The sequence below is a fragment of the Megascapheus bottae genome, chromosome 11, assembly GCF_031878675.1.
Source record: "Megascapheus bottae isolate mThoBot1 chromosome 11, mThoBot2.hap1, whole genome shotgun sequence".
In the NCBI taxonomy this organism is placed as follows: domain Eukaryota; kingdom Metazoa; phylum Chordata; class Mammalia; order Rodentia; family Geomyidae; genus Megascapheus; species Megascapheus bottae.
Window position 1 is genome coordinate 41,249,135 of NC_143519.1, and position 17,363 is coordinate 41,266,497.

Genomic DNA, 17,363 nt, shown 5'->3' on the forward strand with positions numbered 1-17,363 from the left:
ACACTGCCAGTCCTACGGGTTTTTATTTTTTGCTGGTTTTGGAGATGAAATATAGTAAAATTTTCTGCCCAATCTGGACTCAAATCATAATCTTTCTAATATCAGCCTCCTAAGCAGCTAGGATTATAGACTTGAACCACCAATGCCCAGTCTAAGCCACCAATGCTGTCTTTTCTTCTTACATGTGTTATCATATCAAAATTTAAACAGCCATCATTATCCAATGTGAAGCCAAAAGCTATTTTCTTAGGAAAAAGTACTAAACATATAAACCAATATGAGAGAATGAATGACTCAAAATTAGGAGCAATTGGCTAACCCCCTTTGAAGACTTGTTCTGAACCCATTTCTGGGCTTACTACCTTCTGGTACAAGCCTACACCTTGCCCCTCTGGCACAGAGAAAGCACACCTCCATTTTAAACAGGAGGAAGCAGACTAAGAGGAAACAGACACCAACAAGCTACTTGTCCAGGTCACTAAGCTAGGGTGTAGAAGAACTAGGATTAGAATTTTGGTTAAAGAAGTTAAATAACTGACACATCATAGATGCAACACCCCTCTCCCAAAAGTCAGAAGAATGAAATAAAGCTATGGAGGGACGCTGTGTGGTATCTGTGGTGGGACAGAACCATGGTAATCTGACGCAATCCTTAGGTAGATGAGAAAGCAGATCTGAAGGGTTCCATTCCTTGTCCAAAGGTCAAACAGCTACTTCCTGTAGGCCCAGTCCCGGCAGGACAGCAGATACAATCTCTCAATTCCGTGTCGTTCCACATTGACGCAGATACCTTCCCGCACAGTATCCATTTCCTGGCCATTTTATCTAAGAATGGGAGGAAATTTCATTCTTTTCTACCTTGGTTTCAAATCGTATTTCATGATGGCATGCAGAATGGACTTCCAGTGGACATCTAGACACAATCATATTGGCAGCATCACCTCCTTATTTTATACAATGCAAGGCGGCAGTACTGACTGTACTGCATTTATTGAAAGTTGTACTTTCATTTCTAATTTGGGTTCTAATAAAATTTTACATATTTCTTGGGGATATTTATAAAAGTTCATCCTGGCATGGCAAACTCATCATTGAATGAAAAAACGTTTTGTTTTTTGTTTTTTTCATTTAAAATACGCAAAAGTAAAACCACAGGTTCACAGAATTCTAAATTAATTTGAAACAGAAAGCAAGGCAATCATCATTAAGGTCAAGTAAACTTCCTTTTTTTCTCCTTCTCTGAACACAGCAGTTGCTGATGTCATGAGCATCTAGTGCTCTTACAACATTCATTTCCTCTTGGAAAATGTTCTTGCTCTAATGTAAGTGTGATACAACCAATTATATGACAGCCCACAGATAAGGCCTAATAGCAAAGTGACTTCTTAAAAATCACCTTAAATATGCCTAGGTATAAGTCAATCCATTAACTTATGTTTGGCAATTACAAAAATGAGGGAAGTAAATGAAAAATATTACTTTTTCTTTAAACCTGTTTTTGGTGGTTCATGCCTCTAGCTATTCAGGAGGCTGACATCTGAGGGTTGAGGTGTAAAGCCAGTTCCAACAGAAACATCCCTAAGACTCTTATCTCCAATTAATCAGCAAAAAATGGAGGTATAGGTCAACCTTCAGCAAAAAGCCAGTCCTGGGGCTTGAACTCAAGGCCTGGGCACTGTGCTTGGACACAAGCAAGTGGCGTTCCTCCACTTGAGCCACAGTGACATTTCCAGCCTGTAGAGGCCCACAGCTCACTGCTTCAATCTTCTACTCTGTAAACACACAGACGCTGTCCAACAATTGTTTGTATGATCGCTTGTGCCCATGTACCTTTCAGTCTTCCTTCTACGTCTATGTTAGAGAAATGAACATTCCAGAAATTTAAGTCCTTGCCCAAGGACGACGTAGGTGAGCCTTAACGTATGAGCATGTCCCAATTCCCAGTGGGCAAAGGGCTGGGATAAACGACACAGGTGGGTAGAGCCAGGTCCTCTTTTGATTTGCTGCCCACCAGTGCACATACAGTAGATGGGGAGACCACAGGCTCACTACATTTGTTGTAGGATCCCAGTACTTATTGTGTCCTATTTCAGTCTTACAGAATCAACCAGGAGGAATTAACTCCCCTGATCATCAGGTCCTACTTCATCAACTACTCTAACCTCCTCTATAAGTAGGATTATACCCAGAATAAGGCTTATTCCCTTCTTAGTTCACTAAACACTTAAGATGAAGCTCTTCAGGACTAAGTTTTATAAAAGAATTCTATAAAAATTCTATAAAAGAATTTAAGACGTTATCTTTCAATCCTCAGCCCACAGGGTAAAGCAACTTGTCCATGTCTTGCAGTATTTAAAAACAAGTCATCCGGGGTGGGGAGTTTGGCCTAGTGGTAGAGTGCTTGCATAGCATGCACGAAGACCTGGGTTCAATTCCTCAGTACCATATCCATAGGAAAAAGCTGGAAGTGGTGCCGTGGTTCAAGTGGCAGAGCTCTACGCTTGAGAAAGTCCAAGGACACAGTGCTCAGGCCCTGAATTCAAGCCCCAAAGACTGGCAAAAAAAAAAACAAAAAACTGAGCCATCCCTTCATTCTTCTCTTAGCTAAACCAAAGCAATACTGGTTTCCTCTTACTTTTATAGTACGCTTCTGGGGTCCCTTTGTCTAAGTCTTTCATTCCCATTTAGATTTTATTAACTGACCTTTTAAATTTTTCTGGAAAGTTATGGAAATGGCTTCATTCAGTCTTAGTAACACTGTAATGTGAAAACACTTGTTTATCAACATTTTATATGCTTTATTGAAAGTTGACAAGTACAACAGTTAAATACAGTGACACCTTACAACTGTGTAGAGAACATGCACAGAAACATATGCATATAACTACTATACAGGTAATATGCAGGAACTCCTACTGGGAAATCCACTCATTAGCTAGGACTGATCATTATTCCAAATATTCAACCAGCTCAATGGAAAGACTTCAGTGAACAGCGATTCACATCAGGATATTCAGCAGCTACATTTCAAAATACACAATGTGACTAAACTGTGCCAAATTCTTCAAAATTCTTCAGGTGTGATTTTTTTTGTCATATCGCAGTTTTTGTGTTGATCTCTCTAGAAAAGACAATCCACACCTCTTCAGACAGCCAATGAAACATCTAAATTTCAATCTGTACAACCTAAATAGTAGTTACAGTCCTCTATTGTACAAAATAGTTACACTACATACACAAATATACAATAAGCAAAACAACCTTCATAGTAAGATAGCCTAGGTCCCAGCTACCTGTCACTGTTTGTCATTAATAGTTTTGTGTCATCCGATGTTTCAGAAAAGAGGCACAGTACTATAGTGTTTTTTTAATGGACTTTGGTGACAGTCGTCAACTTGTACAATGACTGCATCCACCCTCATTTTAGTTTGTCTCTGGTCTCTCCTTTTTAGTTCCTCATGTGGGAGGAGAGGAGAACGCAGAGCCCAAAGTCCAGGAGGAGCCCCACACTTCCTAGCCCCATGGAGCAAAGGTGCAGGCAGCAGAGAGGACTCTTGGAAGGGGTAGGCAGCAGGAAGGGATGGAAAGGCACACAGCTCCTCATCAGCAACGAAACCATTCCTCAGATATCTGCCAAGCTGCACAGGGAACATCCATTCTAATTCTCTGATTAACCTTTAATTCACCCAACTAGTAAATTTCTTCAAGCCAAAAGCGTATGAGTGTTTAATACTGGAAAGAAGAGATAATGGCATGTGTCAGTCTCACGTCTCTTTTGCAGCGAGCAATGAAATGGGTGACTGTGGAGGCGGATTCTCCCTAGCACATCTTCTAGGTCTGTTCAGTTCAGACAGCAGCAGCCAGTTCTGCATTCTGCGGGGCATAGGAGGCTATGCGGTTGGTCCTGAGCCCTGGGACGCTGGCTGGGCAGGGGGCTGTGTGGTCCCCTGTGGCTGCGTGGTAGCAGGAGGGGAGCCAGTCTGCAGCTGAGCCTGAAACTGGGCAAGCTGCTCAGGACTGGCCAGTGTCTTCAGCAGATTGTTTTCCTGCTCCAGCTGGGAATTTTTCTCTATTAGTTCTTTGATTTGCTCTTTCAAAACCTCCACTTCCTCTCTAACTGCGTACATCAAATGGCTCTTCACCAGATCCTGAAAGGAAGATGAAAAGAAAGGAGTTAACTTGCCATCTCCTGTTCTCTGGATTTCTAAAGCGTTAGTTTTCGCCTACTTCTATGTACCCTGCTTTCAAAGTTCATTAAAAGCACTAGGAGATCTGGATATAGTTACAACTGTAACTGTGTAAGTGATCAAGCTTTTAAAAATTCTTATTTCCTAGACGCGCACGCCTGTAATCCTAGCTACTCAGGAGGCTGAGCTCTGAGGATCGCGGTTCAAAGCCAGGCCAGGCTCCAGAGGCCTTGGGACGCTCATCTCCAATTAACCGCCAAAAAACCGGAAGTGGGGCTGCGGCTCCTTCCCAAGGAGCACCAGCCTGGGGCTGAGGAGCTCAGGGGCAGAGCCCAGGCCCGGAGTTCAGGCCTCGTGACAGATAAAACATTTAAAAAATTTCTAATTTCACTGTAGACATCAGCCAGGAAAGCACAGGCTACTTTTTTCTATCCAGATGGTAAAGCGCGCCGGCTCCCGGCGTTGGCCCTGGGCAGTCAGTCCAGCCCACAGCCCCGGGCGGCTTCCCCGCCCCCAGTCCTTGGCCTGCCCGCCGCCGCCCCGCCGCCCGAGCCGGCCGGCTCCCTCTCCCCCCTCCCTCGGCACCGGCTGCAGCCAGTTCCTACCAAGCGTGTTGCCGCATTTTCTTCCCTCCTCCCCTACCCCCCGCCCCTTCCAGATTAAGCTGACATCACAGAAACCTGCGGAGGTCGCAGCCAATGGGAGCCCGAGTTATTTATAGCTCCGAATTAAAGGTTCGGAGTTTGCCTAGCAACAGTGGGCAGAGAATCCCGTGAGAAGAGCCACGGGCGCTGCTCCAATAACAAAGAACGGCCAAGGCGGAAATCAAAAATAGGGAGAAATCCAGCGCAGGCCGAGGGGACGAAACTTTCCTCCCACTCCCCTTCACCGGGCCGTGGCTCGCGGCGTGGGGAAGGAGCCCGCGTGCGCGCGCCCACCCAGGCCCTTCCCCGAGCTCCCCGCGCCGGGCCTCCCTCCCGGCGCCCGATCCCAGGTACAGCCACCTCCCCCGAGGACTGCCCAGCACCCACCCGCCGGACGAGGGCCGGGGCCGGCGGGCGGGCCGGCGCTTCCCCGCCACAAAGGGGTCATCGGAAAAGACCCCGACGCGGAGGGGGAACAGTTCATACCTCCAGGGCCCCCTCTCCGCCCACCCCCGGCAGCCATGGCATGCGGCGTCCCGCAGGCAGGAGGGAGCACCGGCATTTCTAAATGGATGGAGGGCCCTGCAGGCTGAACCCAGGGACCCGCGGGGTCCACCCCAAGGCTCCGGGCTTTTTGTACTGTGCCCACGTTTAGTACAAATGATGCGTAATAAGTACATACCATCGCTTGTTCGATTTTGTTGTCGATAGCTACCACACTGGCACCAGAGGAGCTAGAGAAGAGAAAGGATAAAGATTAATCACCCATACATGGAATTTATTTTAAACATCCAAGGTAAAGATAGATCTTTCCAATTTGTTGATTTCACGAGCATCCTTATTTTGGATATTTTTCAAGCTACGAAATATATCATCCTCCAGAAAATACCAGCCGCTCTTTTACTGACGGATATCCAGGCATTTCCCTATTTTAGTGAACCACAAAGAGCTAAATTACATAATGTGGGAAAGCCTGTTCTCTGCCCAAACCTGCAAAAATAAGGCTGTTCTCAACATTTCAAAAAGCAAATCCATGTCACAGTAATCCCTTAGCAATGGACAAAGGAATTCGCCTGGCTATCTTCTACCTGCATTATTACAAGGATCTCCTGAATAAATGTAAAAGAAACTATCCCAGACATTTACCTATTGTCAAGTCTCACAGAGGCGTTTTCAGTTCCCAGCAAAGATGACAAGAAAGAGATTGAAAAATGTCTCAGTTGGTAAACTCCTAGATCCATCGCCACTGGTCTACACCATTGGGATTTCATGCAATTGCAGCCAAAAACACCCGCGTGGAAAAAAAAAAAAAGAGAGGGAACACGAGCAGCTTTGTCTGAGCAGGCTAAAACCTGGCAGCTTTCTGCAGCCCAAGGAAGAGAGCTAAGCAGACAGCAGGGCTAGTCTAAGCAAACCCGGCTCCTCGGGTTTGGCGACGGGGAGGCAGACGGGATCCCAGCAGTGCTACAGTTCCTGCTCGGCCGCCGGCTGCACTAGCTCCGGACCGGCTCGGGTCCCCGGGTACATATAGGCGGGGAGGAGCCGCGCCGATTGGCCCGCGCCGATTGGCCCGCCCTCCGCCCCTCGCTCCGGCCTCCCCCGCCCGCCCGACGTCTCCAGTCCCTCTGGCTGCGGGCGGGCTGGCTAGGCCACGCTGGGGGCTGGGGGCTGTGCGCAGGCCGCCAGGCCTCCGTGGCCGGGGAGCGCGGGACCACGGCCTCTACCGAGAGGAGGGAGAGGGGGGGGGGGTCCCCTGGAAGTACCACCTGTGCCCGCACCTGCTTACGTTTAAAGGGGCCAGACCCCGGTCTCCCAAGCGGCCGGTCCCCGCGGCTTGCAGACGGAGAAAGCTTCCTATTTGCAACCAGAACCGTCTGAGCTACTGGGCATGCCCAGTCCCAGCGCCTGGGACCAGCAGGAATGAGTGTGTCTCGGTTTCAATTATCTGGTGCTTACAGGCAGCCGTAATGGGAGCATTTTACAGGCTGGTTTTGTTTTTTTGTATAACGATAGCAACTGTACTGCAGAAACACTTCTTGAAATTCTGGTAAATAGTATATGGATAATTAAATCTGCTTTTTTTTTTTTTTTTGGAGATACCGGGACATGCCTTTATCAGTTACTTGTTGAAATAAAATCAACAACAACAACAACTAAACATTTCCTTTTCTAAGCATATAAAAATAGAATTAAGGGAATTTACAGGGTGAAACACTGGGATTTTTTCCCAAATGTCCCCAAGGAAACTAAACCCTTAATTTGTACCTCCCTAGCAGTATCAGTAATTATGCCTTCTATTAAGTTGCTAGACAAGTCAGTCCACAGATAGAACACTAAAATAGCTCTATTTCAATTCCTAAGGCAAGTTTTGGGAGGTTCAGCGGCAATTTCTTCAATTTTGGATCCTATGGCCTTCTTATATCAAAGAAATTACATTGTGTGTGTGTTCAAAGAAAAAGTTTGAAGGTAGTCACTTGTTCCTTTCACAGGGTACAGAACTCATTAGAAAGGATTCACTGGTGGTTAAAGATCAGCAAGTGTGATGTTAAGTGGCTCACACCTGTAATCCTAACTACTTAGGAGGCTGAGTTCTGAGGATCCAGTTCAAGGTCAGCTCCTGCAGGAAAAATCCCAGAAACTCATATCTGTAATTAGCCACAAAAAACTAGAAGTAGAGCTGAGACTCAAGAGCTAAAATTCATGCTTTTAGCGAGAACAACTCAGGGACAGCACCCAGGCCTAAATTTCAAGCCCCAGTACTGGTACACGTAACAACACATACATACACACACACACACACACACACACACACACACACACACACACACACACACACACAGAGTTTGACAAATTCTGCAGGCTCACTTCTATTCTACCTCAAGAGTCTCACACTAACCAAACTTCTATCACCAAAAACCCCAAATCAAGAGATCTGGGTGGAGAGTGGCTTAACCTTTGCAGAACTGACTGTAATAATTTAAAAATTTGCAAGGATCTATTAGGGTTACAATTTAATAAACAACAAATATGAGGTTACAAGTTTGCTTGATTATTACTCAATATAAACGGTTGGCAGAATACTTGGAACAAAAATTTAAGTTGTACAATGCTGCCCTCTAACGGCAGACTATTATAAAAACAAACAACCCATAGGCAACTTGTAGCATCAAAAATAATTCCAACAGAAAATCTGCTTGTAAATTTCATAATTTTATGACTGTAAACCCATCCTACCTTCCCACATACTTGCACACATGTGTATACTAAGGATAAATAAATTTTATCTCATTGGGCATCCTTTCCTAAATCAACATCAGTTCTTTTAGACTGTCTTTGGCTGAATTGACAGAATTGTTTTCACATTGTTCTTGAACATAGAGATAAGTTATGTTTTTATTGCAATCATTTTAGCTGTCCACCTACTGAAGCAAAGAAGCATATAGAAGCAACTGGAGACTATCTTTAGCTCATATCCATATTGAAGAACATTTTGGTTATTTCCAATACTTTCTATTCCTACTAATTTTTTTAAGTAAAATTACAAGATATGTCCTTGCATATGAGGGGGGAAGAGAGAATGAATGAATGCACTTCTGGGGAATTTACTAAGACCAAATGACACCAAAAATGATTAGAAATCTAGTATTTTTAAGTGAACTGGACTACCTTAAAATTGAAATTGTACATGAAACTGAGAAGGCAGTTTGAAAAAAGAAGGTAAAGGGCATGGAATAGATGCCATAGAAGAAACTCCTTGGGTCAGAAGCACAAATGGTTAGAAGTACTAACAAAGATTTGTCTACTTGCCAGACCACCCTGCAAATCTTGTGCCTAGGCAGATCTCAGCAAAGACTACTAAATAGGATGGGAAAAACACTATATATTTCCAGGAAAGGCTCTGAAATGGCTGAATCAAACAAGTTATTTTGACTCACTGGGGAAAGGATCAGGTCTCTTGGCTGAGTGAATAATGTGACACAGCAGAAAGTTTGGTCACATGAGATTGGGGGCATTTGGCTGTTGTCTGCCAATGGATTCCAATTCATCCACTACTGCATCTTGCAATCAAACAAGGAGAAGTGACAGAAGAGACAGGTCTATGTATTTCACCAAAATTGATCTGATTCAGCCAACAGTACAGGTAACTTCCAAGGAAACAGATAAGGCAGGTCACTCACTCCACATCCAAATCACAGGAGTCTAAGGGATTCTTCTTAAGCATGGATACCTGGTTTAGCCAATAAAACCGTGAGATGGCCTGCTAAAGAAAATGTGGTACATATATATGCCACAAAATACAGTTCAGCTACTAAAAAAGAATAAAGTTTTACCATTTGTAACAACATGGATGGGACTGGAGGATATTCTAGTAAATGAAATCGGTCAGACACAGAAAAAATATTCTCATATATGCAATCTAAAAGAGTTGATCTCACAAAAAGAGAGTAGAACAGTGACTAAAAGCTAGGAAGGTGGGGAGGGAGGATGTTAGTCAAAGGATATAAAATCACAATTAGAAGGAATAAGCTCAAGAGAAAGCTTGTGTATAGAATAGTTACTTCAGTTAGTGATGACAGTGTACTTTTGGAAATGCTAAGAGGGGATGTTAAGTACACTCATTTAAAATGTTAATTAGGTGAAGTAATGCATTTGTTTAGTAGCTGGACTAATTAGCTATTTTAGATAAGTACTTATCAGCAACATATACATATACTTCAATGTTTTAGACAATGAATTCACACAAATTTTATGTCAACTTATTTTAAAATTAAGTTCAGAAATAAAAATGTTTAGAAAAAGGCTTTTAACCTGAACTTAAAATTGATCACAGACCTAAATATAAAATCTCAAACTCTAAATCTCCTGTAAGAAAATGTAGGAGAAAGGAGAGGGTGAAGGGGCTGGTACGTATGATGGAAGCACTTCACATGAAAGGATGGCATAGAATAATAAACCCAAGACTGTTTGAAGAGGGGAATAAGAGCTATAGAGGAGATGAATTTGATAGGTGTATATTTTAGGCACACAGAAATATTACAAAACTTTTTTCTATAATATACAGTAATAAAAGTAAAAAGGAGAAATAATTTACTGGTTGGTTAGCAATATTTCTTAAATATGACAGCAAAAGCATGATCCATGAAAGAATTCATGTTAAACTTGATCAACTTTATCAAAATACTTGATCAAGTAAACTTAAATGCAGAAGTCTGTTCTCTCAATATACTTTTACAAGATTATTGCATGTCATATTACTGATTAAAATCATGAAGAATTCAAAATATAATGGCAAGAAAATTTAAAAAATGAACAAATGACAGATAAGTTTGAATTATATCAAAGTAAATCTCTTTGTGAAGTATAAATGGATGGCAAGCAAGTATTTCTATATTAATCATTACAGAAATAAAAACCAGGGCTGGGAGTTTAGCCTAGTGGTAGAGTGCTTGCCTAGCATGCACGAAGACGTGGGTTTGGTTCCTCGGTACCACATACATAGAAAAAAGCCAGAAATGGTACTGTGGCTCAAGTGGTAGAGCTCTAGCCTTGAGAAAGCCCAAGGACAGTGCCCAGGCCCTGAGTTCAAGCCCCAGGACTGGCAAAAAAGAAAGAAATATAAACCAAAAATATGAGATACCCTTATAGAATATACCTATTAAAATGGACAAAGATTTTTAATTTTAATAATATTAAACCTTAAAATAGCAAATGTTAGCAAAGAGGCAGAACATCTGGAATAATACCTATGTATCAGCAGTGAGAATGCAAAATGCCACACCTACTTTGTAAAAGCATTTTCTCACAGCTGCTTATAAAGTATAATATATGCTCCACAAAACCCAGTACATTTCCACTTAAGAGAAATAAAAACACATCATCACCAAAGTCTGTTGTGGGTTCATCACAATTAAACCAAACTGGGAACAGATTGAATATCACTGAAATGAAAAACTGATAAAGAAACCGTGATACATCCATATAACAGACTACTTACACAGCAATAAAAAGAAATGAGCCACTAATATTCATAACAATGAATGAACCTCAAATATACTGTGATAAGCCGATGTTGACTGCAAAGATAGGCAGGACTTCATTTACACAGCATTCTAGGAGAGGTAACACAATAAAAGCAAGACACAGATCATATGTGACAGAATTTTGGCAGACAGGAAGGAGGTTTTTGTGCTGATTGAACTTTTCCCTGTCTTGAATGTAGTGGCATACCCAAGTTTGCGTTTCTAAATTTGTACACTTGTATACTATATTTATTTAAAAATATGACTGTCTCTAGGAAGAATGGGTATAAAAAAGGAACTCTTTTTTTCTATTTTATTCTATTGATCATTATATACGTAAATACCTTTTTTTGCAGGAAAAATAATCACATCATGGGAATTACTATTTCAACTCATTTTAAATATACAATCAATTCAGTGGGTTAAGTATTTTATATTGTTGTAAATGAGAAATCCAGAACTTTTCCATCTTGCAGAAAAAAAACTAGCCAAACGACTTGCCATTTCCCCCTCTCTCAGCCCCTAGTAACCACCATTCAACCTTCTGTTCCTATGAAGTTGACCAGATATCTAGACATCTGCTCTTGAAAAACATTAAAAATATTTCAAAGAATAAGAGAAAAAGAAATACTACTAAAGACAAAGCAAAGATATATGTATCTTCACTGTAAAAGACACTAAATGCTTATTTTACAACCAATTGTTCTATGATCTTAGAAAATAAACTGTGGAGCTTAAAATTTAAACAATTTTTCTTCTCAAAGCTGTTACATTTGACTATTAATCTGCAAAAGAAAGTAACTCAGATATTGATTCTATCTATCTACTATCTATCTCTCTATCAATACTGGTTCCCTAGGTTCCATATTAGTATTAAAATACAGAAAATAAATGTTTGCTTCAATTATAAAAAAATTAAAAATACTAACAAGATGCCAATAATTTACTTTTTTAGTCCTATATCTAGTACATAAATTTCTCTGAAAAAGTATTTTTTTCTGTGCTTTTCTCTAACATTTATGATTACTAACTATAATTCTAAAAACAATCCGTAAGTCTCTAATGGCAGTTTATATATTCCTGTTTTTCTCTTTTCCTTATTTAATGAAACTATTTCTGAACCCACACGTGCTGAAAGACTCAATGTATCTTATCCTCCTGTTTCAAAGACTGTGAGCATGACTTCACTCGAGAGGACAGCTGCAGAGGGAGTTCTGCAGCTAAGGCAGGAGATGAGACAACTCTCCTCCTTGCCTCTAAGCAAGAAGACTCAAATAGTAAACGTGTTTTTATTTTTCATCTTCATGAGAATCATCATTTTGCAGCCAAGTTTCTTCATAAACACCATTCTGCTACATACTGGTGCCAATTATGAAAGTCAGGAGCCATGAACAAAAAAGGGAGCACACATTTAGAATCTAAATGACATTCTATATTAAAATCTGAAGAAGTGAACAGAGTCCCAATTATGGCTTTCTATTTCAAAAATCTCATGCCATGGGAAAGAGATGCAAAGGCTGGAACAAAGGAGAGAGGGGGCCTAAGAGAGGCACAGGGGGTGATCAAGTCTAGTCTATGCACGTGTGTGGGAGTGTCATGATCAAACTTCTACATACAATTTCACATATGCTAATGAAATAAAAATAGCTAACTTAAGTCTACTGTAAAAATCAGTATGCTTTAGATAAAATGGACCTCAGAGATGACTTAATTCCAGTAGACTTATTCTTAGGTTGGAAATGGACACTCAAGGACAAATCTTGCTTTGTCCAGGCTTTACTATTAATCATGAGATGGGACATAGAGATAACTTCTCACTCAGTATACTGTACTCTAGGAACACAGACCAGAAATTTTAGATCCATGTATGGATCTAAACCTAAGAACATTAGAACTAGAAGGGCAAAAAGCTTGTAAAGTGCCAACTCTGCTGATCTCAATGCAACTACAACAGTCACCTCGAGCCTCCCATTTTACAGAAACCAGTTGGGAGACTAAATCAAGGTCCAGATGTGCCATATGCACCTTACAACCTGGTACAAGGTGTTTAGGCCTAGTTTAGGTGATAATGGTAAGCTCTGGCTGGGAGCTGGTCCTCTGTTAGCTCTGTTCAGACGCTGACTGGGCTTCAAGTTATAACTATTCGTAGAATCAGGTAAATATTCATAGATTAGGTAAAATTACTTCAGAAATTATGCAGGAAAAATATAAAGGAACTGACAGATTACATGGCCATAGAGCAGCCATTTACCTTGGCAATGACATGTATTTTCTGTAGGTCTAGTATTCACTATAGAAAGTGACTAGGCTATGGGGCCGGGAGTTTGGCCTAGTGGTAAAGTGCTTGCCTAGCATACATGAAGGCCCAGGTTTGATTCTCAGTACCACATACATAGAAAAAGCCAGAAGTGATGCTGTGGCTCAAGTAGTAGAGTGCTAGCCTTGAGGAAAGCCCAAGGACAGTGCTCAGGCCTTGAGTTCAAGCCACAGGACTGGCCAAAAAAAAAAAAAAAAGAAAGTGACTAGGCTTGAACTGTTTTTCAAAAGTCTTCCTTGAGAGAGGAGTCTTCTGGGTAAAAACAAGAACAGAGGTTGTTTCATATGGAGGAAGCAGACAAGAAAGTGTCAGATCGGATCTCCAATTTTCTAGAGAACCTCCAATGGCAGATTGAACAGAGAGGCAGTCAGAAAAACAGCTGCAACCAACATCAAGATGCAGAACATTAAAACTTGGGCACACAGACACTGGCCTCTTTTCTTCCAACCTGCCTCAATACTATCATGTGAGCAGCTTTAATGAGAAGAGAAAGGGATGCATGTGAAATTCAAACAAGGACCCTGCCAGGGGCCAGAAGCCAGACTGCCTTTTTCTTTTACAGAGGAAGGGTAGACAGAGAAAAGAGGTTCAATGCTGACATTAAAATCAAACTTCAAAAGGAAGACAAAAAACTAAAAGTGAGTGGAAAGTGATGGAAATGGATTGACAGGCTAGCAAGGAAGACTGCCACCAGAGTAAAAGGGAGATTCATCAGGGCATAATTAGTTGTCAGAAGAAGTTAAACCATGAAATACTTATTCTTCCTGATGAATGGAGACACCAAATAAACAGATGTGAAAAGAATGCAGAAGAATGCAACATAAAGCCAGGCATATCCCTGGTGGTCTGTAGGGACCATATCCCATACTCACATGTCTAGGGACCATCCCATGATCACATGTCTTTTTCAAGGCATGAGGTCACAAATAGCAGCTGTGCCTGAGGAGGACACCTCTAGCTGAGACGCATCCAGGATACATCAGGGCTATTTACCCAGGAAAGGGGATCAAGTCCAGAAGGTAGACTTGTAAGCAAAATTACAGGGCAAAGTAAGAAGGGTGATGGCTTATGGCAGGTGTCAGCCATAAGAGCCTAAGAGGAGAAAACCAAGGGGCAAGACAGGAAAGGGGGATTGACAGGAAAGGTCTCACACAAAAGGATTTCCTCCTAAACTAAATCTTTAAGAATACAGGCTGGGGGGCCGGGAGTTTGGCCTAGTGGTAGAATGCTTGCCTAGCATACACGAAGACCCAGGTTTGGTTCCTCGGTACCACATACATAGAAAAAAGCCAGAAATGGTACGGTGGCTCAAGTGGTAGAGCTCTAGCCTTGAGAAAGCCCAAGGACAGTGCCCAGGCCCTGAGTTCAAGCCCCAGGACTGGCAAAAAATAATTAAAAAAAATAGAATACGGGCCGGGAGTTTGGCCTGGCATACACAAAGACCCAGGTTCAATTCCTCTGTACCACATATGTAGAAAAAAGCCAAAAGTGGTGCTGTGGCTCAGGTGGTAGGTTCTAGCCTTGAGAAAACCCAAGGACAGTGCTCAGACCCTGAGCTCATGGCCTAGGACTGGCAAAAAAAAAAAAAAAAGAGAATAATCTTAAGATCACAAGACTAGAGAATAAACAGATGAAGGAAAATAAACAGCATATCCAAATAGAGGCAGGAAGTCAAAGCATCTTTGTGGAAAGGACCTGAAATGTAAGGACACCTGAAAGGACTGCAGAATGGTAGGAGACGAAGGTGGAATATTCATTCAGAGCTTTTCAGCCCCCATTCTCACCTTGAAAATAATGTTAAGGTATTAGAATTGTATACCCCACAGCACACAAACCCTAGGCAATAGTAAAAATTCTCGGGTAAAAAAGGAGCCAGAAAATTTCACTGGTGCAAACTAATATCAACTCTGTCTGTAGGGAAAGGGCTCACTGAAGCATAGAAGCAGCCTGCTTGGCTCTGGCAGACAGCCTCCAGTAGGAGGGAGGACAAAAACACAACTAGGAACACAGTCTGATAAGGAACTGCACTCACAGAGAGGGAGAAGAGTGGTTTAAAAGTAACCGGGTTCACAAGAATTATTTCAACTGAATCAGCTATGTAAAGCCCCCTCACTCACCCACCCTCCCCCACACGTCTGGGGTGTGGATCATATGGTAGCATGGTCCAAGTCCTAGCTTCAATCTCCAATACCACACACACACACACACACACACACACACACACACACACACACACACACAAAAAAAAACCCTTTATATTTCTCTACATATTATTATACAGAAGCCTTTATACAGTAAGAATAATTGAGACCACAGACACCTAAAATGTTACTCTAGCAGAATAAGAACTTTATGAAATACCTGGTTTTAAAATGCTTTGGAGCCTCACTCCAGTTAGAATGGCCAGGATCAGGAAAACTAATAACAGATGCTGGAGGGGATGTGGTCCAGAGGGATCACTACTACACTGTTGGTGGGAGTGCAAACTCGTTCAACCACTATGGAAAGCAGTATGGCAGTTCCTCAGAAGACTAAACATAGAGCTCCCCTATGACCCAGCAATTCCACTACTTGGCATTTACCCAAACATCCAGAAACTAGGGCATACTAAATCCACTAGCACAACAATGTTCATTGCAGCATTATTCACCATAGCAAAGATATGGAACCAACCCAGATGTCCCTCAGTTGATGAGTGGATCAACAAGATGTGGTATTTGTACACAATGGAATTCTATGCCGCTGTCAGAAAGCATGACATCGCCCCATTTGTTAGGAAATGGAAAGACTTAGAAAAAATCATATTAAGTGAAGTAGGCCAGACTCAAAGGAACATAGGCTCAATGGTTTCCCTCATTTATCATAATCAGTAGAAACCTTGGGCTCTACTAGCAGAGATCTGCAATAGAGCAAAACCTTGATACATAAGGCCATGTAGTATGAAGCTAATTGAAAGGACCTCCAGGATATTGAAACAAAAGCCATATAATGAATGATTGTTGTCCTTAATGTACTATGTTATCTCTCATCTCTTTTGCTGCCCCTTGGTTTTATCATATTGTTACAGTATCTCACTTTGTTATCTGATATATTGGATATATTTGTATTTGGTTATTTGAAATTGGATAGGGAAGGGGGGAAAACCAAGATGGGGGGGTGGAGGGGAGGGTAATGGGGACCAAGACATGTGAAAGGGTATCAATGTATGTGAATTAATGCACCTTCTATCTGGCAAATATCATGTAACCCTTTTATTAATTACAATAAAAAATATTTAAAAAAATAAAATGCTTTGGAAGATTTCACATTTCTTTTACATGTAAATATTTTTAGAAATACATTGGGAAATAGGAAATGGTAATGCAAACTACATCACAATGGTCTAATTTAGTCTTTTATGAAAAAAAATGGAACATATTTTATGCAAGAAAATGCAGCAGCAATGACATATTTCTAATAAGCCTCTCAATCTTTTAGGCTTAGATGTTGCAAACATTAAAGCTATACCCTAACTCATGAGACTTTGAGTTATATGGGCCATTTATCCCCAACAAATCATTTATAATTCTGCAAACAGCAGTAAACAGATTGAAGATCTTTAGTTGAAGATCTAAATACACACCATACACACTATCAAAATATATAGACAGAATTTAAACATCCATTGTGAGCTATAAAATAATAAAAGTTATTTAAAGTATTTACCTGGATCTTAAAGAATATATATAAACCAAGCATGGTAGTCTATGCCAGTAATCCCTAGAACAAAATTTCTAGGCCAGCCTGGACTACACAAGGAAACCCTGTTTTAAATAACAACAACACATATACACACAGTCAGAAAAAAAATAGAGCCTGGGGGTGTAGCTCAGTGGTAGAGCACTTATCTATCATGCACAGAGGGGAAGCTTAGGTTCAATCCCCTAGCACTAGGGGGGAAAAAAGAGAGAATTTTTAACAACAAAAGAATAGCTTTAAAAGTAATAAAACTAAGCTGCATGCACGTTGGCTCACGCCTGTCATCCTAGCTACTCAGGAGGCTGAGATTTGAGGATCAAGGTTCAAAGCCAGCCAGTGCACAAAAGGACCTGAGACTCTTATCTTCAATTAACCTCCAGAAAGGGGGCTTGACTCAAGGGCAGGGCAGTAGCCTTGAGCTGAAGAGCTCAGGGACAATGCCCAGGCCAAGTTCAAG

The 17,363-nt window shown here is 41.5% G+C and overlaps 1 protein-coding gene across 3 annotated transcripts in view; it reads right to left on the reverse strand.

The window, feature by feature from the left end:
- Window positions 1–2,774: 2,774 nt before the first annotated feature.
- Window positions 2,775–17,363, reverse strand: part of Tsc22d1 (TSC22 domain family member 1) — a 97,575-nt gene continuing 82,986 nt past the window's right edge. For 2 of the 3 annotated variants that reach the window (XM_090342095.1, XM_090342096.1), the window contains 2 exons: window positions 5,514–5,565; window positions 2,775–4,148 (listed from right to left, as the gene is read on the reverse strand). In XM_090342095.1, the coding sequence (XP_090198221.1) occupies window positions 3,891–4,148; window positions 5,514–5,565 (310 nt within the window). In that variant the 3' untranslated portion in view covers window positions 2,775–3,890. Of the gene's footprint in view, window positions 4,149–5,513; window positions 5,566–5,977; window positions 6,338–17,363 lie in introns of those variants that run through there. The other variant, XM_090342098.1, reaches the window with a different exon arrangement.